The 24,953-nt window shown below is 42.8% G+C and overlaps 1 protein-coding gene across 2 annotated transcripts in view; it reads right to left on the bottom strand.

Annotated features, from left to right (window-relative positions):
• The window catches only part of Stt3a (STT3 oligosaccharyltransferase complex catalytic subunit A), a 29,032-nt gene extending 16,899 nt beyond the window's left edge, over nt 1-12,133 (bottom strand). The window contains exons 1-7 of one of the 2 annotated variants that reach the window (XM_087905726.1): nt 11,979-12,133; nt 9,363-9,489; nt 8,184-8,244; nt 5,226-5,347; nt 4,719-4,864; nt 2,546-2,636; nt 32-138 (exon numbers count right to left, since the gene is read on the bottom strand). In XM_087905726.1, the coding sequence (XP_087761852.1) occupies nt 32-138; nt 2,546-2,636; nt 4,719-4,864; nt 5,226-5,347; nt 8,184-8,244; nt 9,363-9,489; nt 11,979-12,083 (759 nt within the window). In that variant the 5' untranslated portion in view covers nt 12,084-12,133. Of the gene's footprint in view, nt 1-31; nt 139-2,545; nt 2,637-4,718; nt 4,865-5,225; nt 5,348-8,183; nt 8,245-9,362; nt 9,490-11,882 lie in introns of both variants that reach the window. The other variant, XM_087905727.1, reaches the window with a different exon arrangement.
• Between the last annotated feature and the right edge of the window lie 12,820 nt (nt 12,134-24,953).

Genomic DNA, 24,953 nt, shown 5'->3' with positions numbered 1-24,953 from the left:
AGAGACACAGAGAATACTTGTATATAGTTACCATGTAGAAATAAGCAAGGGCACACTTGGCAGCCCAGTAGATGGAACCAGTCTTCACTGCCTTGATCCACATGTAGTAAGTAAGCAGCATGCAAAAGATAGCAATTCCTGAAGAAAACAAGACATTCAGAAGCCACACTAACACAGGTTAAGAACACTTTTCTAGGAGCTAGACCTTTAATCCCAGCATTCAGGCGGCAGAGACAGGTGGATATGAGTTTAAAGCTAGCCTGATGTACAGAGCAAAATCCAGAACATCCACAAAATAACACAAAGTTCCTCTGTCTCAAAAACAAAATAAAACAAAAAACAAACAACCAAAACAGAAAAAAAAAACCCACCCCTTTCTAGGGACTAGAGGAGGGCTCAGTGGCTGAGAACCAATTCCCACCACATTTGATGACTCGCCACCACCTCTAACACTAGATCTCTTTAGGCACCTGCACTTACAAACATACAATCAAAAGTAATAATCTTTAATACAAGAACACAGTTCTGGAACATACTATCTAGACTCACATTTCTAACTACTATTCACTACAAGTATAATTTTAGGCAAATTATTTTACTTCCCTTTGCCTTTGCTTCCTGTAAGAAGGAGTCTGAGTATAATTTTCTTCCCCCAGTGCTGAGGATTAAACAAAGGGCCTCACGCACGCTAGGTCAATTCTCATCTCCTAAACTGCACCTCCAGCCCATGGAATCTACAGTAAATATCTACTTATTAAAAACATTGCAAGGGCAAATGCAGTGGAGAAAAAGCACCTGGAACAGTTACTAGAATACAGGAAGCAACTGGTAAATATTGGCCACAACAGTATTTCACTTGGCTGGGCAGTAGTGGTGCACACCTTTAATCCCAGGACTGGGGAGGGCAGACGCAGGTGGATCTCTGTGAGTTTGAGGCCAACTCTGTGAGTTAGGTCTACAGAGCAAGTTCCAGGACAGCTAGGGCTACACCAAGAAACCCTGTCTCAAAAATCCAAAAACAAAAACAAACAAACAAACAAAAAAAAACCCCACTACTTTAGTTGTAGGCATTAAATTTCCAGCTAGTCTTAAGAATATGCAAGGCTATGTGCATGCTAATAAAAGCAGACCTTTTACTCAGAATGGTGCTGTCCTTAACAATTGACTGATAGATGACCTGCAGCTATACCTCCAAGACAGAACACTTGTCTACCATGCCCAATGCCCTCAATTCAATCCACAGCTCCACCACCACCCTGACTACCCAACCCCTGGGGAAAAAAAACTGCCTCATGAATTCCCAAATATCGGTCCAGATCAACTTCAACTACTTCCAAAAAGCTTTCTTTTGATCCCTAAAACCAAATTAATTTCTGTTTACAAGACATCCCCAAAGCACAATGCTCAAGAGCTTTAACTTTTTGTTATTGTTTGTTTTGTTTGTGCTAGGTAGCATAGGCAGGCCTGAATGAAATTCACTATGTAGCCAAAGTTAGACTCAAACTTACTATAAAGCCCAGACTGAACTTGAACTGAACATCTTCCATTTTCACTTTGAATTCTAAAATTACAGTAATGTGAACATCAGGACAGCTTTGAGGATTTTTTAATTGTTTTTATTTTCTGGAACAATGTCTCATGTAGTCCAGGCTGCCCACAAATGCACTATATAGTCAAGGATGGCCTTGAACTCCTCATCTTCCTGTTTAATGCCAGGATTACAGGTATATGCAACCATATTCAACTAGAGTTATTTTGACAAGTCCATTATTATATTCCTTAGCAGATTATAGGACATCTGTCATCTATCTCTTAAATTTTTTCAATTTTAGAACAAAATAATCCAATTTATCATCTATCTCTATAATACCTAACATTATGCTTTCCCAATACGTTTCAACAAAAAATATGTCGATAAAAATCACTGTAATTTTAAAGATACTTACACTAGGAAAATTGAGAACATAATGTTAAAACAACAGTTATAGATGAGTGAACAAAGGCCTGTGAAGAAGTTCCCAGCTAATGCTGATGAAACTGTTTGGCTAGGTTAGGTAGCACTTGCTATCAAGTCTGATGACCTCAGTCTAATCCCTGAGAATCACATGATAGAAGAGAATTGACAGCTGCAAGTTGTCCTCTGACCTTGACATAAAGCATGCAAGAGCATGAATGTAGACACACACAGTAAATATGTATTAATTTTTAAAGTTCCCAGTTACCTCTCTAGGGGAGTATCTTATCCAAGATTCCTTCCTGCCATTCTCACCAAGTCCAATTTTATTATTGCTAAGCAATAGAGATGAACCTAAATTCAGCACCTTGTGAAATTTCAGTAGATAATAAAGTGAACACACCTCTTTCAGCATTTGCCAGGCATGGCGGCACATGCCTTTAATCCCAGCACCTGGGAGACAGAAGCAAGCGGATCTCTGAGTTCGAGGCCAGCCTAGTCTACAAGGCGAGTTGCAGGACAGGCAGGACTACACATAGAAAACCTGTCTCAAAAAAAAAAAAAAGCCTCTTTCCACATTCTAAATCTTACCTTCATTATCATAGGAGCCAGCCACAGATCGAGAAATATACCCAGGAACTACAGCAATCATGGCAGCAGCAAGAAGCCCAGCTCCTGCATCCTGGAAAAGCAGAAGTTAACATGGATGTGCCTCTAAGAGAACTGAGGACCTACTAATCTATTCTGTTTACAAGGGGCCCAGAAAGCACTCAAAAATTTCCAAGGTCGATATAAGATGCTAGAAATGCACATAGCACAACAAAGCCAAACTTTAGTCAACTCCACATGAGGATACCAAATCTGATACTGAGACAGAGAGATCATATGAGCTGCAGGGTATAATGGAAAGGGCCTATCATCTCAGGAGACCGAGGCAAGAGGGTTACAAGTCCAAGACCAATCTAGGTAACACAACATGATCCTTTCTAAGGGAAAAAACAAAAAAAAAAAACAGGTAATAGGATATAGCTCAGCTGACAGGGTACTCACATGCTGAGCAAGCTTGAAGCCCTAGTTTGATCCCTAGCACCACATAAACCAAACACGCCTATAATCCCAGCATTTGGGAGACAGTGGGACTAAATAAGAAGATCAGACACTCAAGATCATCCTTGGCTACACATGGAGTTAAGATTAGCTTAGACTACATAATAGCCTGCCCTCCCAAAATAATAATAATGAAAATAATAAAAATCACATGAGCTGTCAAAACCAGAGCCTGCTGGATAAGGAGGCACAGACTTAATCTCAGCACTCCAGAGGCAGAGGCGGAAGTAGATAAATCTTCCGCCTTGAAGATTTGAGATTCTTCAAATCTTCCGCCTCAAGATTGAGCTTGAGATCAGCCAGGACTACACAGTAAGACTCTATTTAAAAACAAAATAAATAAAAACCAGTATTTGCATCGAAATGGACTGTTTAGCTATCAAACTTATTAGTCCCCTCCTCTAACAGTGACTGCACATCACAAGAAAAGAAAAAAACGACCACTTCTACAACAAAAGAATAACATTATTTGACTTTAAAAGAAAACAAAGAACGGGGCATGACAGCAAACACATGTAATCCCAGTACTTAGAAAGTGAAGACAGGAAGACACAATTCTGAGGCCAGCCTGAGCTCTATAGCAAAATCCTATCTCAAAAACTCAACAAAAAAGTGACAATCTACCCAGATTGAGGAGACTGTAAAGTCGAGAGGGTTACCAGCCAATCTTTCAGTCTTCCCAGCTGAACCTGGCTTCTCAAGCCTTCCAATTAGTTTGTCACCTCTCAGGTACCTCCCTAACACCACAGCCACAGAATAAGAATAGAATCCAAAGAATCAAGGTCAACAAGAAACCTGAAAACCTTAAAAGGGCAAACAGCTGCAAATGATAACAAAGCGCATATTCTCCACTAATTCGATTCAACAGATATCTTAAGCCTCTAGCTCTCCACTGTGTAGGAGTTTCCAATTTCCTTCAAGATCTAAGAAGTCACCCTAAGGGATGCTCCTTAAGACTAAAGATATTCTAAAGAGGTAGTCTCAACTTTTCTAGTGTGACTCTTTAGTATAGTTCCTCATGTTGTGGTGGCCAACCATAAAATTATTTTCATTGCTAGTTCATAACTGTAATTTTACTACGGTTAAAATCATACTGTAGATATTTTTGGAGATAGAGGTTTGCCAAAAGGTCACAACCAACAGGTTCAGAACCTGTTTTAAAGGAAAGTATTCTACCCTGCACAAAGTAAACAACTCAAAAACTTTAGGAAGTTCCTGAAACAAACCAGATTCACTAGCCCCTGGCTCCCCGTTTTATACAAACAGTAAGAACTGCTCAGAGACAAGCACAGCAGCCTAGAGTCTCAGACCTGCCGAGCTGCAAGCAAGAGGCCCAAACAAACCAAGCTGCTTGGAAGAGACACACTATCCAATCTGTCAAGCTGCTTGCAAGCCCTGCAGTAAGCTCCGGCATCCCAGATTTTGTGAGCTGTTGCTGGGGTAGGTTTATTAGTTCACCAAGTTGAATTTGGGAGGTATCCTTACCTTGGTCTGTCCTTGGTTCCCTATCTGGGGTGAGTAGATGTTTGTACATCTCCCCTGTAAGTGTCACAACACTCCCTGACCTTCTAAGACTCTAGACTCCTCCAAGCCTGCAGCATCTACTGCAGGCTCAACAACATTCAATCCCAAGCTTCCTGTCACTCAAATCCTTTACCTTGAGCTCTTTGGTAAGGTGGTATGTAACGATGGTGGTAAAGGAGGAGAAGAGAGGGGCCAAGAAAACACAGACGTTCCGGATGTCAATGGTGATATGGAAAAAATGGAGTACATGGTAGATTGCAGCAGAGGTGATCATTAAGCCTGAAACAGGAAAAAGTAATCCCATTAGGTTGTCCTGGTAAGAAAATAAAAAGAAAAGGGTCAATCCACATTTCAATAAAGTAACAACACAGATTTTGACAAACTGCTAGAAATACTATCATAGCAACTGTACTAAGTTTCTACACTTCTCTGCTAAGGATTCTATCCAGAATGTGTAAGACATCTTCCCCTTCCCACATCTCCACTAGCCCACACATGTCCTCCATAAGATCCACTTTTGGAAATCTATAAGCAGAATGAAATTACAAGTATTCTGAAATGAAGTCCACAAAAATAAAGCTGTTTCACAGCATATAAACACAACACTGTCCTTACAAACAACAAATTCTGTCCCCCTCACCTGGATAAATTGTTCCTCCAATGATTCGACCCAAGGGGTACCAGGCTCGGTCATCAAACCAGTTATGAAATTTATAAAACCCTTCCTCAGCCAGAAACCGGGTAGTCCGATAGTTAAAGTACCTAGAATAAGAAAGAAAAGCACCATGTCCCCCGGCATCTCTGTATTCAAATGTGTTCTACTTTACAAAGAGCTTGGTTTTCAGATTATGCCACTTAAGAACACAGCATTACTTAAATAAAGTTTATTACCAAAAAAGTTATGAAAATCATTTATATAAAAAAAGAAAATCATTTATACTAGCTTAAGTCTCTATTTCTGTTCTACACTTGTATCAATTAAAGCTGTGCTTTTTTTCTGTAGGAAATGAACTTGAAGTCTAATGTCCACACAAAGCACTCAAACAAGATACTTCAGCGGGCTAGCCTGTGGTAAATAATAAAAGCAGCAAAAAAATTCAAGCACCCAGAAGACAAGGCCTCTGAAGCATGAGATTTGGCCCTTTTCAAGTGGCAAGAATACATTTTGTTCCTCTACCACACACAAGAGCACATGGATACCTCTAAGTAATGAACATCTATAAAGATATTGGTATAACAGTATATGTAAGATGGGAAAAAAATGCACATGATAACAAGAACTTCCTAATGAGTGTTTAAACTTCTAACAAGGTCCACTCATGCTATTTCAAATGTCTGAACACCACCTACACTGAAGCAAACATTGTACATTACATACAAAGTATTGTACAAAAAACGTTAAGAACTATACATGGAAAAACAGTTTTTTTAGAGCCAGGCTGTGTAAGCATTTCCCTAATTTAAAAGGAAGAGGATGTGGAGCAAAACCAAATAAATAAATGGGGTCTCCAACTATAGATAATCACTTCCCAGCCCACCTCCCTAGCCCTATTTTTCTCCTTGGTCAAGTTTTGGCAGCCGAGGTGAGAGAAGAAGCAGATGGCATAAAGCTCTACCTTCCGTTCCTCATAAAGAAGTGTTATTTTGGTGACTGTCAGAGATACAGAAAAGATGAAGGTTCTAGAAGGCAGTCAGCATGTATAGTAATCATGTCCACTACCTACCAGTAGGAGGTAGACTAAGAAAGAGGAAGCATAAATTAGTGGATTAGGATCAAACTCTGGGAATGATTCTTCCTTAGACAAGGAATAGTCAAATCATTGTACACTGTCTTCCAGTTATACTACAGACAGACCCTTTGTTTTCCCTGATTAGCTCACCTCAATATTCGTCTATCTGGAGGGTCTAAGAATGAAGCTCTAACAGTTTGATCAAGAAACAAAAGAAGGTTGTGGGCATGGTGGCATATACCCGTAAATCCAGCACTTGGGAGATGGAGGCAGGAGTATCAGGAGTTCAAGGTCATCATCAGCCAGCTACAGAGCAGATTAGAAGCTATCCTGTACTACACAAAACCCTCTCTCAAAAAAATAAAAAATAAAAAAAAAGAAAGAAGGAAAACTATGTAAGTGTTGTGTTTTCATTTCTGTTGCTATGATAAAATATCACCATGACAAAAAAAAAACAGTAGAAGCTTGAAGAAGGAGAGAAGAAATAACTTAACTATATTTTAATTTCTTTTTATTGATCTTGCAGCATTTTTAAAAATCATAACAGCCACAATCCTCTTGCCTCTTGGCCCCTGGAGTACTGAGGTTATGGGCATGCACCAGCATGCCCAGCTAACAGTACTAGTACTACTGAGGGTTTCACCATATCCTTTTCAATCTAATAGTAAGACTTTTTATTATGTGTTTATGTATGTGACTGAGGATGTCAGAGGCCTCAGGTGCCCCGAAGCTGGAGTTACAAGTGGTAGTGAGCCATCTGACCTGGGGGCTGGGCAATACACTTGGATCCTCTGCAAAAGCAGTATGCACGCTTAACCATAGAGCCATCTCTCCAGCCTCATGTTGTTTTCTTGTTTGGTTTGGTGTTTTTGGTTTGGTTTTTTTGTTTTTGTTTCTTTTTTTTTTGAGATAGGATCTCACTCACTATATAACCTTGTAGGCTTAGCTAGCCTGGAACCCACTATGTAAACCAGGCTGGTCTTAAACTCACAGAAACCCACCTGCCCAAATTTGTTTCTATTCTTAATTTATTTTAATTTTTCCAATGCTTTTTAGGTAAAAGCACATTATACAGCCCAGGATTATAGGCTTTTGACATAATACCCAGTTTTCATAGCTTTAATATTTTTAATGCCTTTGAATTTAACAATAAGTCCAATTTCTACTATATAAATAAGTAGAAAAAGAAATTATGACCTCAAGCTCATGGCTTATTGCTGTGGGACAATGGTCTGTATCCCATCAATTATATTTTAATAAAACGCTGACTGGCCAGTAGCCAGGCAGGAAGTATAGGCGGGGTGACGAGACCAGGAGAATTCTGGGAAGAGGAAAGATTCAGTCTGCAGTCATCACCCAGCCATAGAGGAGACAAGAAGAGAGGGCCTAGCTGATATAAGGTACTGAGCCACATGGCTGGCACAGACAAGAATAATGGGTTAATGTATGTTGTAAGAAAGAGTTAATAAGCCTGAGTTCATAGGCCAACCAGTTTATAATTAATGTAGACCTCTGTGTGTTTCCCAACAACTGCGGGATCAGGTAGTGCAGAAAACTCGGTCAACAGCTTGTGATATTCTTTATAGTCTTTAATGTATTCCAGAACACTTTCCCTTAGTGCATGTGACTGCTCCTGATCAAAATGGAAAGCCAGGTTTCTCTTAGCCTAGGCAGACCTCAAGCAGCAGGCTTAACAGCAGTCTATTACATTTTTTGAGCTGACAAGACTCACTTGGAAAACTTGGAGTCTTCCTTTAAATGTACCGAAAATACACCTTCATTACTGATAACTCATTAGAATTTAAATACATATAAAACCCACAAATTTCAACACCTCCAGAAGAACATATCAGAGCAAAGGTACTCACGGATCAAACTCATGGATAACGCTTTCAAATCTCAGGACAGCAAAGAGACGAGTAGAAAATGCTGCAAAATCCAGTGAATGAATATTTTAATTGGTAAATCTCATTAAAGAACAGCAGAAGATAAACAGTAGCACTGTGGAGAAGCTGAATTATCTAGCACTGAGTCACAGAGAGTGCAGAATAGTTCTTGAATAAAGTCTCCATCCATTTCTCCCCACCTGGAAGGAACAAGCCTGACGAAACTAAGGACATTTTTTTTTTTACTTAAATGGGATACATTTAACTATTTGTTGTATTACACAAATCCTGTCAACCACATACACCTAATACCAAATTTGGATATTTTTTTACATATACTGACCCCTTTGGCGTACACACACACCCCTTACCTTATTCTGGGACCAAACAAAGAGATATGTCAAGTAAGGGTACACTTATTACTCATGAAGAGCTGGGAAGGGTTTAAAAACTGAATCCTCAAAAGGCTTTCAGAACTACTAAGGAGCTTAGATGCCAGCCCTCAGGAGGCTGAGGGAGTTGAGGCCCATCTGGGTACACAGTAAACTCCGCCCCAAACAGTTCCTTCTCCTGCTGTTGTGATGCTTACCCTGACAAAACAGTGGAAGGGAGAGTAGGTTCTTTGGGCTCACAGATCAAGGGCGAGAGCACTATGAGCACAGAAGGGAGGTGGCAGAGCACAGTGCAACACATCCTACTGCACCCAATCAGGAATAGGCTGCTTACTGTTCTTCCCACTTCCTCCTGTTCAGTTCAAGACCCAGTCTACAGAAGGGCGTCATCCTTCCAACCCCAATAAACCCTAACCCATATAATGCCTGACTGTATTGCCCTGGGCTGTCTCCTAGCAGATTCTAGATCCTGTCAAGTTGGCAATATTAACCATCACAGGCAGAGAGTTGAAGATAATTCTTTTACAAAATTCAACACCCAACAGCTCCCACTTCCTTTCAGTCAGTGAGAATACTAAAACCTAAAGAGCTTGCTTCCTGCTGTTCTGTGATCAACAGACCTGTTTTATATTTCTTGAGTTATTTTGTCTGCATAAAATTCTACCAATGAGAAATGGTAAAAAGAACAGCAATCTGCTAAAAGAATAAGCCATGTTTATAAAATTCATTTTTTATTTCCAACTCTAAGGAGAAGCACACATAGACTCACACAACACAGCAGCCATTGACAGGATGAGAAGCTTCAGAAGTGTGTCCTGCTTCTCATAGGACAACCGCAAAAATCCAAGCTTAGTCATCTTGACATCAACGGGTAGTAACTGACGATATTCAAATAGCTAAAATGAGAGAAGTCAAGACCAAAGATATTAAGTACCCTGAATTTACTTATGTTTACTTCAATTTTTTACGGTGGGAAAGAACCATAAAGGACATATGAGCGACAAAAACACCAGAGAAATTAGAGCTAAAACTACTACCCAAGCTTTGACTAAAGATTGATGTACTAGCAAGGAAGCAAATACTATTAGGTTTATGTGTCAAGACTAAATAGGAGCAGGCTTGATGGCACATGCCTTTAATCCCAGCACTCAGGAGGCAGAGGCAGGCCAGTATGATCTACACACCCAAGTTCTAGGCCAGTCAGGGTTACCTGGTAACCTAGTCATACTGTCTCCCCTGCCAAAAATGACTAAAAATGAGTAATCATACTACTCAACATGTCTTTAAGCCCAGACTCAATCCCTACTCAAGAGACTGAGGCAAAAGGAGCAAAAGCTCCAGACCAGGCTAGCCAAGTTAGTGTGAGTCTATCTCAAAATATAAATCTTTAAAAGGGTTTCCCATGCCATTCAACAACATGGCATTTGCCTAAAAGGCAAAAATCACCCCAGGTTTCCATGTTCTGTAAAAAAAAAAAAAAAAAAAAATTCTACCCACAGTCCTGTCTCCTACTTCCACAGCTACAAAGTACACAGCACAAATTGCCAAAAGTATGACACGAGAATCAAGCAGAAAAGGAAGCTGAAAAAAAGGGGCGGAAGCATCAAAAAATAAAAAAATGGAAAAACCAAACAAAAAAGATTTTTTTTTAAAGAAAAAAGAAAGCATTCATGGAAATGAGAGATGGGGGGGGGGCACACGCACAAGTCAGGAATGCTTAGCTCGAGTCCATACTCCCAACACTGTGATGCTGAGGATCCTTGTGCGATTGAGTTCAGCCTGGATACAAAGTTAAGTTCTAGGTCAGTTTTGGTTAGAATGAGAACCTGTCACAAACAGAGTAAGGGGTGGGACTGGAGCTGAGGGAAAGAGGAGGGAAGTAGGAAAGGTGGACACCAATGCGACCTACAGAAGTGAAAGTAGAAAAACTAGAAGTCATCAGTGATTGGACATGATTTCCGGCCTTAAAGTACAAGCCTCAACTGACTGGCTACAAATGACTCCAAGCTTTTTTCTGTTCCAAATCCCAGTGTGGATGCTTCCTTGCTAACTAAGTACAGGCTGATCCCAAACACAAGTGCAAGCCATGCGCTCAAGAAGAGAGAAGCATCCTCGGTCCACTGTCTTTTTATCTTCCTAATGCACACTCTATTGCTCAGATCTGTTTCCCTGTCTGACAACTGTGTTTCAAGGCCTCTCTGTGATGACCCTGATGATTTAAACAACTCGTGCTGTGTCTCAGGGACAACTCGGAGCACAAGGTGATAATCTAGACGGAAAATATAATTTTCTTTTCTTCTGAACCAGAATAAAATGTCGAAGTGGTAGAAAAGGAAGCAATCTGAAGGCAGTTCAGGATGGTACTCAGGTATGGACAACAGTTGTGTTAAGGACTAAGGGACAAAGAATGCGACAACAGAGAGTGTCTTTGACACTGTTGAGAACTATAGTGGGGCGGAGGGGACTGCATTACTTATCTTGTTCCTTTTTTACTGGAGGGAAAAAAAAAAATGTTCGGAAAGGATAACACCAGACTATTTGGAAAATACGAAGAATCACACCGCGAAGTCAAACATCTTTTCTTTCATTAACTGTCCCAGAAGAGCAGTTTGGGCTAATGTATTTAATCATACTTCCAAAGGGAAGGCTTTTTCCTGCACTAACTCCGGGGAGTGAACAACTCTAGTCCCATCTCTTGGGTTTGTAGCTGTTCTCCCGAGATAGCTGACACGGAAACAAAACACCACGGAGCTGACAATGATCCACACACCTGCAAAGTAAGCAAGAGGAAGCGAGAGCGCAAAAACCTGGACTTGAAGACTGAGTAAAGGCAGCTAGCCATTCAAGGCCGAGTACTGAGAGTTTTCATCCTGTTCTCTGGTAATTTTCACACGCCGACAGGGCACAGAAAGGGGAAAAACGCTTTTCTTATCCGCCCAGCATCTCTCTGCTTCGCAGCCGTGCATGCGAGCCTTGACATCCTGACCCACCCCAGCTCTGGGTTCCAGGGCTGCAGCCTCGGCGGCCCGGTTTTCCTACACGCGTTTCCACGGCCTCCTGCACCCCCTCACCGTGCTGACACCCCAGACCCCGACCCCAACACCCAGCACGCTCCGCACGGCCCCTCCAAGCTAGCCACGAGATTTCATGTTCCACGCCCACACTGCCGGAGCGCAGCGCCCTGCCGAGACCCCTCCTCCGACCGTACGGTGCCCCGGTGCCCGGAGGTCCCCACAGCACCCCACACGCCCCCTCCTCTGCAAGGCCGCGGACAGGCTCTGCTCCCCACCGTTACAGGCCTGCCTCCAGCGCCTCGTCCGGGCCCGCCATCACCCTGCACTGCGCCTGCCGCTAATCTTCAAGCACTGCCCTAGGCCCTCCTCACCCTGCGGATGCTCTTCAGCAATCCACTCGGCTCCCCCTGCCATCCGTTCAGTGGCGCACCCAACCCTGACAGCAGCCAAGGCCCGCCTCCCTGCTCGCTCCGCATTGGCTGGGCCAGGCCGATGACTACTTCAGGGGGAGCGATAGGATGACCGTCCTGTCTGTCATTCCGAAGGCGTAGACCAAGCCGGATTCCCATTCCTTGAGTGGTCAAGCCAGATACCACTCAGCCAATTTAGAGGCGTGACTATAAGAGCCCGACGAGCTGTAATAGGCCGGCGCAGGGGAGCGGACGGCGCGGAAAGAGCGTGCTATGAGCAGTTTGGTTGAGCACCGAGGAGTGACGTGTCGGTCTGCAGACTAAGAAGGGGCTGCAGTGGGTAGGAGCGGCCGCCGTACCCCAGCCACATGACCAGAAGCGGAAATACGCAGCGAAAGCGCCGCTCGCACCAAGTCCGGAGAGGTTGGCTTTCGGAGCCTCTTGGTTTTAAGGTAGAGATGGCCCGTTACCTAGTAAACGGTTCAAGGACCGGAGAGAAGACTGCCCTACCTGTTATGAACACTCTCAGGCTTGATCCCCAGATCCCGGCTTTGTCTGCTAATAAGCCCGGGAATTGTTTTTGACTCTGTTCTAGTAACTTCGATAGACGCATTTCACTTTGTTCAGGCCTGGCTTTGTGAAAGTCCCTACTAGGCCTAAAGGGCTGTTAGAACCGCCTGTGCCGCTGAGCCAGCGATGGCCTGCAGAAATCGCAAACCCTGCAGCGGCTCTTGGCAATCAGCGGGCAGCCTTGCTTTGTCGGTTTGACCCGGGTACGTGCAAGAGCGAGCAGCTTTCTTTCCTCCCCGATCCTCCGAGAACGTTGCTGAGCGCAGTTTCAGCCGCCAAACGCCTATCTTTCAGATGTAAACATAAACATATACGTGGATGTCCGAGCACGTCCACTTCTTACATGCCTCAGACCGAAGGTTACACAGTAGATCAGACCATCCAGACACCGTTCACATTCAGTGCCAGTGACGCTCGCTGGCTTTTCGTTTACTCTCCGGTGAAGGGAATCACCAAGCAACGTATTGAAGTCAGTGCTTTGCAATGCTGCTTCCTCAAAATTCTCATGACCAGTTTTACCCCAGGACCCAACTTAATAGCTCTCTTTTGTTTTTATGGTAAATATTTCATACAGTTTTATTTTAGCAAGAACAACAGTAAAGCACATACTTGTGATGACAACAAGAAGAGCTGAATTCCAGGCATCTTTTCCGATGGAGATCATAAGCATAAAGACTTTTCATACCTTCAAATGCGTGTGTCTTCAAAACAGAGCTTAATTTCTAACACGGAAAAATATTTCTCACAGTTCTAGAGCCTGGGAAACACAAGATCACAGTGTCTGAACTACCATGTCATATGGTGGGAGATCGCCTCCGAATTTTTATCTTTGAAAAAAACAAAATGCTCAAGCCAGTGATATGGCTTAATGGGTAAAGACAGTTGCACCTTGCCATGCCAACCTTACTGTCTGAGTTAGATCCCCAGAACCTACGTAAGGCGGCAGAGGAGAACTGACTCCACACCTCCACCCTGGCATGGATGAGCACGCTTGCGTGCACACACACAAGGTAATAATACCATTTTTAAAGAATGCTAACTCAAGCATGGTGGAAGGCCTGCCATCCAAGCTAGTTCAAAGCCAACCTGTGCATTTAATGAGACCGTGTCTCAAAGAGTAAACTGAGACCAGATGATACAATTCAGTGGTGGAATGCTTGCCTATCACACATAAGACCCTAGATTAAATCTCTCATAACAGAGATGGAAAAGAGGAGCTTTTAAGTTTGTTTTTTTTATATATAAAGAATGTAGCACCTCAAAAAAATGTTAAAAAGAGTATTCTTTCCTTGGAGTCCCTGCTACTCGGGAATTTTTCCTTTTCATAAGTCTACATTCATCCTGAAGGGAATAAAATATTATTGAGGGGGAAGTATGGAGATTATTGAAAGCTGGTTATTGTTGTTTTTCTTTAACAAGTTTTTTAAAAACACTACATTTAAGTTTCTAAGTTATGTCCTCATTTTGGAGTAAAATTCCTACTAATAGAGAGAGATTGGACATGGTGGGGAGCAGAGTGGCAGATTTCTGTGAGTTGAAGGCCAGCTTGGTTTACATAGAGAGGTCTAGGTCAGTAAGAATCACTTGAGACCTTGTCTCCTCCCAAAAACAAAACAAAAAGAGCAGGATGAGTTTGCTATACCAGACTAGTTGATGATAATTATAGCTAATCTGTAAATATCAGTAAAGTCAGGGAATCTAATTTGCTCTTCCAGAGGTCCTGAGTTCAGTTCTCAGCAGCCACATTCTGGCTCACAACCATCTGTAACAGAATCTGATGCCCTCTTCCGGTGTGCATGAAGACAGAGCACTCTTGTACATAAAAATACATAAATAAATCTTTTGTTGTTGGGTTTTGTTTTTTTGGGGGGGTGTTGTTTTTTGTTTTTTTGGTTTTGTTTTGTTTTGTTTTGTTTTTTGAGACAGAGTTTCTCTGTAGCTTTGGTGCCTGTCCTGGAACTTCTTCTGTAGACCAGGCTGGCCTCGAACTCACAGAGATCACCTGCCTCTGCCTCCTGAGTGCTGGGATTAAAGGCCTGTGCCACCACTGCCTGGCAGGGAATCTAATTTGTACAAAATTTTATTCTAACTCAACACAGAGAAAAGGAAAACTACAATAAGTCAGCCTACAGATTACACACGAATTCAGTTCTGAGATGGTGGTTTTAGAAAGCAATGATTTTACTATTCCGTCAGTTATTAAAATGTTTGGCAACACTACTGGCAATAACTTAGATAGTGAATCAGCCTAACTGCCTGCCAACAGATAAATGGACAAAGAAAATACATACATGTACATACTACACTGCCCAATTTTATGCCAGATTGACACAAGCTAAAGTTATCTGAAAGGAGGGAATCTCAGTTGGAAAATGCCTCCATAAGATCAAGTAGTAGGCAAGCCTGCAGGACATTTTCTTAAGTAATGATTGCTGTGGGAGGGCCCAGCCATTGGGAGTGGTGCCTTCCTTTGACTTGGGTTCTCTAAGAAAGCAGGCTGAGCAGAGCTATAGAGAGCAAGCCAGTAAGCAGCACTCCTCCATGGCCTCTGCATCTGCTCCTGCCTCCAGGTTCCTGCCTTGTTTGAGTTTCTGCCCTGACTTCCTTCCATGATCAACTGATACAGAAGTGTAAGCTTATGAACCCTTTCCTACCCAAGATGCTTTGGTCAGGGTGTTTATTCACAGCAATGGTAATCCTAAGGAGGACATGCATAATAAAGCATTATAAGAATGAAGTCCTGTTGTTTGCAGGAAGATTAATAGAACTGGATGGCATTATGTTAAATAAAGTAAGCCAGTCACAGAAAAGCAAGCATTGCATGTGCTCTCCTATGTGATAACTTTAAAAGTGCAGGCAGTGGTGCTGGAGAGATGGGTTGTCAGCTAAGGTGTGCATTAATCTTGGAAAGGACACAAGTTTGATTCCTAGTATCCACTTAATGTTACTCTCAGCTGCTTGAAACTCCAGCTATGTGGGACCTGATAGTAACTGAAGGCACCTTCACTCAAGGGCACATACCCCACAAACAAACACATGCATACAAATAATTACTAATACTTTGTGAGAGGTTAAAAGAGTGTAAGAATAGTCTCTGTAGACAATGCACATGTATGGAGATACCATAGTGAACCCCATCAATTCATATAACTATTATGTATAATATAAATTAAAAATATAATAGAAATTGAAAAACCATGCTAATGCAGAGTTAAGACTTTCAAATAGAGCCGTCTTTCCTGAAATGTATATTTACATTTTTAATTTTAAAAAATAATTTGCTGGGGCTGGAGAGATGGCTCAGAGGTTAGGGGCACTGGTTGCTCTTCCAGAGGTCCTGAGTTTAATTCCCAGCAACCACATGCCACATGGTGGTTCACAACCATCCATAATGAGATCTGATGCCCTCTTCTGGCATACAAGTATCCATGCAAGCAGAACACTGTATATATAATAAATAAATAAATTTTTTTAAAAAAATAATTTGCTGTGTATTGTGTGTATGATGACACATGCCATGGCATGTATAGAGAGGTCAGAGGACAACTTGAGGAAGCATTTCCTACTATGCAAGGATCAAACTCAGGTTTTCTGGCATGGCAGCAAATGTTCTTATCTGCTGAGTTATCTTGTTGGCCCTTAACTTTCTGTTCTTGATCAAAAAGAAAAACAAAACCAAACAAAAAAATATGATAATCAACTTAAAAGAAGAGAAGGCTTAAGCTCATCGCTTGTCACTGTTATTTTGGTTCACACTGGCACAACGTTATCATGGAAAGAGTCCAACATATAGACCTGTTCACTTCATAGCAGCTGAGAAAGGAACGAGAGACTGGGGCTCTAGTATTCCCTTTGAAGGCATACTCCCAGGGACCCAAATTACTTCCATTAATGTTCTGAGATATTTGATTACACTATGTAAATATATATCATCAGACTGGTTTTATTAAAGCTGAATAGCCAATAACTAGGCAGGATTTCTAGGCACAGAGGATGCTGGGAAGAAGGAGGAGTCACCAGCCAGAAACAGAAAGCAGGGCATGCAGGAGAAGTAGCAGTCACGTACCACATGGCACGATGTAAATTAATCGAAATGGCTTAATTTAAGTTATAAGAACTAGTTAGAAACAAGCCTAAGCTATAGGTGGAGCTTTTACAGTTAATTAGTAAGAAGTCTCTTGTGTCATTATTTGGGAGCTAGCTGGTGGGACAGAGAAAGACTGGCTACACACTAGGCCCTACCAATTAAAGGTTCCGCCATTTCCTAAGTGTCATGGGCTGGGAACTAAGTTTTCAATACTTATGTTAAAAATACTTATGTATATCTTTGGGGATGTTTAACATTCAAACTTCCATGACCGTAGGGTATAAATCAGTGGTAGAGCAGTTGCTTAGCATGTATGAGGCCCTTCCGGCATCTGATCCCTAGAACTGGAGAGAAGGAAGGAACTTAAACTATAGCACTGTCGTTAATGAAAAGACGTTCCGGGTCCCCGAAATGTCTCTGTAAACTTGCTGTCAAAGCCTGAGTTTAGATTCTTGGAGACTGAGTTACCAATAAAAATTCTGGTTGCAGTGGTCTACATATGTAATACCAGAGTTCCTCTGGGGAAAAATGGGACATGGGAAATAGACAAGGGAATCGTCCAAAATCTCAAAAGCCAGCTAGCCATGGAATACACAGCAAAGAAACAGAAACAAGACAGACCCTGCCTCAAAACAAGGTAGAAGGCAAGAACTAATTTCTGAAGAATGTCCTCTAGCCTCCATGTTCTGGCTGCACACACCCCTTAAGCTGCTCTGCTCCGTGTGTATGATGCCCTCGCCTGGAAAACTGGTCACAGAACTTCTTTCTCAAAGTGTGTTTCAAAGCTCTATTGAGATTTCCCTATTCCCTGTCTTTTATTTTGGGGAGGTGGGGTGGTTTTGTTGTTGTTTGGGGATTTTGTTTTATTTCAGATTTTTTTTTTAATTTTTATTTTATGTATAGAATGTTTGCCTGCTGGGGTGTGTGTGCACTACATGAATGCTTGGTGCCCATGAAGCTAGTAGATAGGATTGTGTCCCCTTGAACTGGAGTTACAGATGATTATGAACCGCCATGTGGTGGGTAGGAACTGAACCTGGGCTCTCTACAGAAGCAGCAAGTGCTCTTAACAACTGGGCCATTCCGCTGGCCCATTTTTGTCTTTCCGTGACAGTTTAATGTCAGTTGTAGAACTCAATGTGCAGGTGAGATGACCTCCACCTCACAAGCGTGTGATGACAAGCGTGTGCCACTTTGTCTGTTGGTGTACTTACCGATTGCACTGCTGCTTCATGCTGGTTGGCTGTTTTGCTTTAATATGGTGTCTTTGGGGATTTTTTTCATTTTTATGGACTCTTTTTCAATTAACTTATTCAGAAAAGCTGAATTTGGAAATTACAATATAGAAGAAAAAAGAAAAAGCAAGCAATACATTCGCATGTTTGAAAATGGCCATATTTTGTTCTGAATAGCATGCATTTAGAATTTTATGAACACAGGTGGCAGCAAGAAAAGGAGGAGTTGGAGGCTAGTGAAGAAGTTAAGGTTCAGGCTCAGCCACATGAGATCTTGTCTCAAAAAAGTCAAATGGAGGGAGGGGATGGATATCATCAAAATTCATTATATACATGCATGAAATTGTAAATCTAAAATATTTTCAAAAGAACATACCCCCAAACAATTTTAGGAATAAAGTCAGCATCCTCCCCCTTTGTTCCCTACCCCTCCCCTCCCTTCCTCCCTCTCTCTCATAATGGACTATTTTCCAGGCATTTGGGCTTTATTTTCAGTTGTCCAGTGTGTTCTTGAGAAAGAAGCCTGGTGCCTGAGTCATCCTTAGTAATCTCATGTTTCCTTTTATTTTCCCTGCTTTACACTTAGCCCTTTTGGTCTGACTCCAAATGCTAGTTTTGGAACCTGGGGGAATTTTACACATTTCGATTTTTCTGAAGTTCGTTAGAGAAATGTTGGTTCTCTCCGTTCTTGGATACCACAACTCTTATTTAAATTTTTCCATGTTTTAACTTTTTGTTGATTCTTTGTAGATTTCACATCATGCATCCCCAACCCCACACATCTCCCAGTCTCTTCATATCTTCCCTCTGCCCTTCTATCCTCCCACAATAAAATTTTAAACATTTTTAAAAATCTAGTTATGGAAGCTGTGGTGTACCACAGTGAGTCACAGAGTATACCCTTAGTCCATACATCTTTATTTGTAAACGTTCATTGCAGTGTGTCATTGGTACGGCTCAAGGCCTCTGGCTTCTGCTACTCTGTCAATACTGGATCCTCGCTGGGAGTCCTCTTGGCTATCCTGTTGTTGCCCTCTGTTGTGTTTAGATCTGCAGGACCGGTCCCTTCACATGCTCCAGCAGTTCATAGACTGGGTGGATGTGGGGGTGGGCCAACTCATAAACCTGGATCAGGACCTGGGTGGTAGCTGAGTTAGTCAGCCCACCAGCTCTCTGGCATCCTCATCACCAGGGGGAGCTCTCCAGTACCACCTAGCTCATCCACTGCTGCAAGAAACAAGGGGCGGGGCCAGCTTTCCCAGTACCCTTGGGCCAGGTCACCCATGCCCTGCCAACAGGGTCAGTTCTACTGTGCTGCCCAGGAGAGGTGCAGTGCAGGGCCCCCTCTAAGTCCTGTAGCTAGTGTGGGGCAGGACCAGCTCCCCCACAGCAGGCAAGTAGCAGGGGGAAGGGCATCTAGCCCAAGACAGAACCCTTGGGGTCAGCTCATCTGCTCCTAGAAGTGCTGCAGAGCCTGCTCTCCCAAGTGCTGCAGCCTGTAAAGGGTGGGGCCAACTTATGCAACCCTTGAATGTCACAGTCCCAGGTGGCAGATCAGACCAGGGACATCCACATGGCCTTTGGTGGTAACATGGGCCATGATTGACAGACTGCTGCCACTGCATGGCATGAACCCAGACACAGCAGCGCATGGGCCAAGGCTTCACCATGGCCTCAGGTGGCTGTGCAGGCTACCCACATCAGGCTGTTCCTCTCTACCCCCGAATCTCCAGATCCTCCTCTCCTCATGGTACTCAAGCTGTTCCACTTCTCTCTCCCGTCTCTTCACCCCATTCTTGTAGACCTGCAGCACATGGTTCACACATTTGGGTGGGGTCTCTGGGTATCTTCTTTCTGCCCACTGTGTGGTTGTGCACAGGGCCTCTGAGTTTTTTCAAGGGTTTCTCCAACACAGCATGCAAACCGCTCTCCTACTCCCTATTTGCTAGCTTCTTTCTTTCCTATCACTCTGCCTACACCCCACTGCACCCCACTGCATTTAGGCAGGCACGGGGCAGAGGTGGTGTTGTCTTTGTGCTTCCCGACATGCCTGGGCCCTTTGTGGACCCCTGCCTGATCTGCTGTGTTGTCTAGGTTCTTCATGGCATTCAGGATCTGTTTCTTGATTCCAATAATGGTGCCTGCTGCTGTTCTTTCTCTCTCTCTCTCTCTCTCTCACCTTTTTTCACAGCCTCCTGTTGTCTGAGATTTCTGTCCTGCCTGGTTCCCGCAGTCATTAAGTCCCAAAGAAGTCACACAGAGGTCTACATTACTTATAAACTGATTGGTCCATTAGCTCAGGCTTCTTATTAACTCTTATAACTTATATTAGCCCATTATTCTTGTCTATGCTAGCCACGTGGCTCGGTACCTTATTCAGCAGGACAGTCACATTTTACTTCTTCTGTGGCTGGGTCACGACTACAGACTAGGACTTCTTTCCAGAATCCTCCTATTCTTGTCACCCTGCCTCTACTTCCTGCCTGGTTGTCCTGCCTCTACTTCCTGCCTGGCTACTGACCAATTAGCGTTTATTTAAAATATAATTGACAGAACAGAATACAGACCATGGCCCCACACCAGTCTCCTCTCTTCAAGGTGATCCTCTCTCAGTCCCACTGGAGGAAGGGTGGAATGCTCACTAGGAAGAGATTGGGCCCTGGGCCCTGGCCGAGGCTACAGCCACCACAGCTGCCAATGAGGGTCCAGAGCATGACAGTCAGGCCACTGCAGTCACCAGCGCCATCTTGATTCTCCCATCTTTTCTTTGTTTTTAACTTTGAAAATTTCCCCACTTTTACTGTGACACCAATTTAAGCTCAGTACCATGCTTTTTTAGTTTTTATCATTATCGTGTGCATGTGTACGCACTTGTGTGCAGGTACCTATGAAGTCTAGAAGAGGGTGTCAAATTCCCCAGAGCTGAAGTTACATATGGTTTTGAGTCACCTTAACATGGATGATAAGAGCCAAACTACAGTTTTCTGCAGGAACATTATGTGCTCTTATGTGATAAGCCATCACTCCCTCAGTACCACTTTTGTTTGAGACAGAGTCTCACTTTGTAGCTCTGACTGGCCTGGAACTCATTATGTAGGCCTAGAACTCACAGATTCACCTGCCTCTACTTCCTAAGTACTTTTAGGCATGCACCACCATGCCCCACTTCAGTACCAATTTTTGTTTGTTTGTTTGTTTTGTTATTGTTGTGTTTTTCAAGACAGGGTTTCTGTGTAGCTTTGGTGCCTGTTCTGGAACTAGCTCCTGTAGGCCAAGCTGGCCTAGAACTCACAGAGATTCACCTGCCTCTGCTTCCCAAGTGCTAGGATTAAAGGTGTGCGCCACCACCACTCGACCAATTTAGAATTTAACTTCTGTTTCTGGAATCACTTATATCTCCATGACCATGTGTTCCGTTGTTTATTCTCCTGTCTCCCTCAGTAGAGTAGCTGCTCCAGGGCGGTGGTAATCTTGATTCACCAGCACTCTACAAATATCTGACAGAGAAGGTGCTCAAGGATTCGTTACATAATTAGATCATCTTTCTCTCTCCTAATGGTTTCTGGTCCGTGCAGTCACCTTAGGGCCAGGCAAATACATCCCACTGATGTCACAAAGTGCTGACCCTGACCTCAGATCAGCTTCATTTGTCTTCTGTTGATCGCAGAACATATCCAGATTTTACTAACGAATGAGCAGATTTTTACCCTATTGAGGAACTGAACTGGATGGAGTGGCAGAACAATCTCAGTGATAGAGGTTAATATGGAACGAGCTGAACGTACTCCGGCTCTAACCAGAAAGTAATGTGTAAGCTTAGTTGGAAGAAAGTCAACAGTGATCAGACCACCATAGCTTCCCATTTTTTTTCTCCACAGACACCATCTTTTTACAAACGGATAGCCAGTAGCTTCCCAGCTCTATCTTTTGTTCTGTTTAGACAAGGTCTTACTCTAGAATGCTGGGATTACAGACAAGAGTCACCATGCTTACTTCCCACTTCTGAATTTGTTCCAGGTTGTCAGAATTCATCTTTATCCCCGATGTTAGCCTCTATTAAGGGAAGAGCAGTTAACAGAAATGATTGCACAAATCTGTCCTATCTGCATTTCTCATGGAGCTAGAGGTATCTAACATGGCCCTGGGTTCAATCTCAGTCCTGCAAGTAATGTCTCCAGTAGGCATCTGAAGCACCTACTTTCTGACTCTTTAAAAGTTGCTACAATAGGCTTATTACAGAGCTCTTACCTAACATAAAATAAATATCCTGTGCTCAATCCCCAATACCATCTAGATTCTGTTTCAAAAGGATTGTACTGGGGACTGGAAATATTCAAAGGACACAATTTTCGTTCCCAGCCGTGAGGAGTGGCTCATGGTTGCCTGTATCTCACTCCAGGAGCTGACTCCTTTGTCTGGCCTCTGCAGGCACCCAGACATATGTGGTGTACATTCACACAAACACAAACATATATACACAGATCTTCACAACAGGGGGTGGATTAGTGTTTTGAATCACATTTGCCTACCCACATTGTGGTATCTATTTTTTCTTAACTATCAACTTGATTTTAGGATCTTTCTTTGGGATTTTTGTTGTTGTTTAAACAAAACATGTTTTTGGTACATGAGAATCAGTGCCATAGCACACAGGTCAAAAGCAAAGAACAATTTTCTGGAGTTGGTTCTCTCCTTCCTTTATGTAGGTTCCAGGAATCAAACTCAGCTTTCCAAGCTTATTATACAAGTGCCTTTACTTACTGAGCTAACTCACAGGCCTGTGATATCTACTTACACACACACACACACTCTTTGGTGAGCAACTCAAGTCCTATTGATTGCATTATTAAAATAAAGTAGGGCTGGGTGAGTAAAAGGCTGGGCGGCTCAGCAGGGAAAGGTACTTGATAGAATGAGTTTGATTTTAGAACTAAGGCCAGGAGAAAAACGACTTCTGAAAAGTTGTACTGTGACTGCCACACATGCCATATTTGCAAACATGTGTGCACATGCATTCTTTTATTTTAATCTCAACTTTAATTTTTAGTGAGATAGGTGCCCTGTATTTGGTTGCTAATTACTAGTTTGCCACTGTGACCTTGGCAAAAGCAGCCTAGAGTCCCTTTGGCTCCAGTTTCCTATACACTACCCAGTGCCCATGCTCTAGTGAAGAAGAAAGCTTCACACTATATTTTGGGGTGGGCATGTGAGTACATACCTAAAACCACAGAAGCAATAGGCAGAAACAGAAAGGATGCTGTAAGTTCAAGGTCAACATGGTCAAGGGTTTCAGACTAGCAAGGCCTACACATTGAGACCCAGTGGGCATCTTGCTGAGCCAGATGGCTAAGAGGGCAGATGATGGAGGAGGGTCATCTGTCCATTGTTACTTTCATTGGTTAATAAAGAGACTGCCTTGGCCTTTTTGATAGGCCAGCCCTTAAGTGGGTGGAGTAGACAGAACAGAATTGTGGGAGAAAAAAAACAGAGGCAGGCAGACGCCATGGAGCCAGCCACCAGGTCAGACATGCTAAATATTTCCCGGTAAGCCACCACCTCGTGGTGCTACACAGATTATTAGAAATGGGTTAATCAAGATGTGAGAGTTAGCCAGTAACTAACTCTCTAGAGATAATGGGCCAGGCAATGTTTAAAAGAATAGTTTCCGTGTAATTATTTCGGGTAAAGCTAGCTGGGCGGCAGGAGCTCAGCCCGCCATAGCTCCTTCTACAGGCAGAGGTTATTTGCTAAGCAATCCTGAAGACCTGAGTTCAATCCCCAGAACCTACATAAACATGGAATGACAAAACCAACTCCACAAGTTGTTCTCTGACATCCATGCATGTACCATGGCATGAACTACCTTCCCACAGAAGTGATAATAAAAATTTAGGAACAAAAAAATATGTGTGCATACTTTGAAAGTGTTACCCAGTTTCTACTGCAAATATGCTTAATTGAGCCTTCACACTAATTTGGCACCAAGACAAATCTTCACTTTTTGTTGTTATTTGTAGAGGGCCACAGCCACATTCTCCATCACAAGATGGCGCTGACATCCGGCTTCACCGCCAGGTGAACGCACACGTGTTGGTAATTTTCCACTACTGTCCCCGCCTACTCCCGAGGCATCACCTGGGACTGGGAGCAGCGGACCAATCCAAGAGTGACACATCCAAAGCAGGGTCTGTTTCATATATAAGGGATGGCTTCCTTCATATCTGGGTCTCCACCATGTTGGCTGATGCTCGCTCTCCCAAGGGGCATTAAAGCTATTTCTGCAGTAGGATCCTGTGTCCCGCGTGGTTCTTGCAGGTGAGGCCGAGCGCAGGACAGTTATTATTGGTTTACTAAACTGAGAACTTTTCTTTTGAGGCCTATCTCAGCCAGGCCAGATTGGCTTTCAATTTGTTCTATAGCTGAGGATGACCTTAACTCCTGTTCTTTCTGCTTCCACCTCCCCAGTGGTGGTATAGCTATGTACCACCACACATGGTTACTGAAAACTTTTTTTAAAAAAGAGTAAGGGTGTTTTGCCTTGTGTCTGTGCACACTGAAGTTCTAGACAGTTGTACATAAACCACCATGAAAGTGCTGGGATCCAAACCTAGGTCCTCTGCAAGAGTAGCCAGTGTGCTTTTCCTTTTTTCTTTCTTTATTTTTTGTTTGTTTGTTTTTGTTTCGACAGTTCTGTGTAGCCCTGTCTGTCCTAGAACTTACTCTTGTAGACCAGACTGCCTGCCTCTGTCTCCTGAGTGCTGGGATTAAAGTCATGTGCCACCACGTCCAATGTGGCCAATGTTCTTTCCTACCACCTAGCCCTGGAAACTCCTCTTGAAACTTTTATAAAGTACGGAATAGTAAGAAGGATGAGTGGATAAGGGCACGTATCACAATTTTTGTGCACAATTTGACAATTGTAATCATGTCCATCAACTGTATAAGCATTTAAAACTGATTACAGTTACCAGATTATTCAAGACAAAGTCATTCAATCTGAATACATCTACCTCAAGACGTGATTTAGAAATCAAACATTGCACA

Source organism: Myodes glareolus, chromosome 4 (assembly GCF_982192425.1).
Source record: "Myodes glareolus chromosome 4, mMyoGla1.1, whole genome shotgun sequence".
NCBI lineage: Eukaryota > Metazoa > Chordata > Mammalia > Rodentia > Cricetidae > Myodes > Myodes glareolus.
The sequence above is the reverse complement of the archived record's forward strand: the minus strand, read 5'-3'. Positions and strand labels throughout refer to the sequence as shown.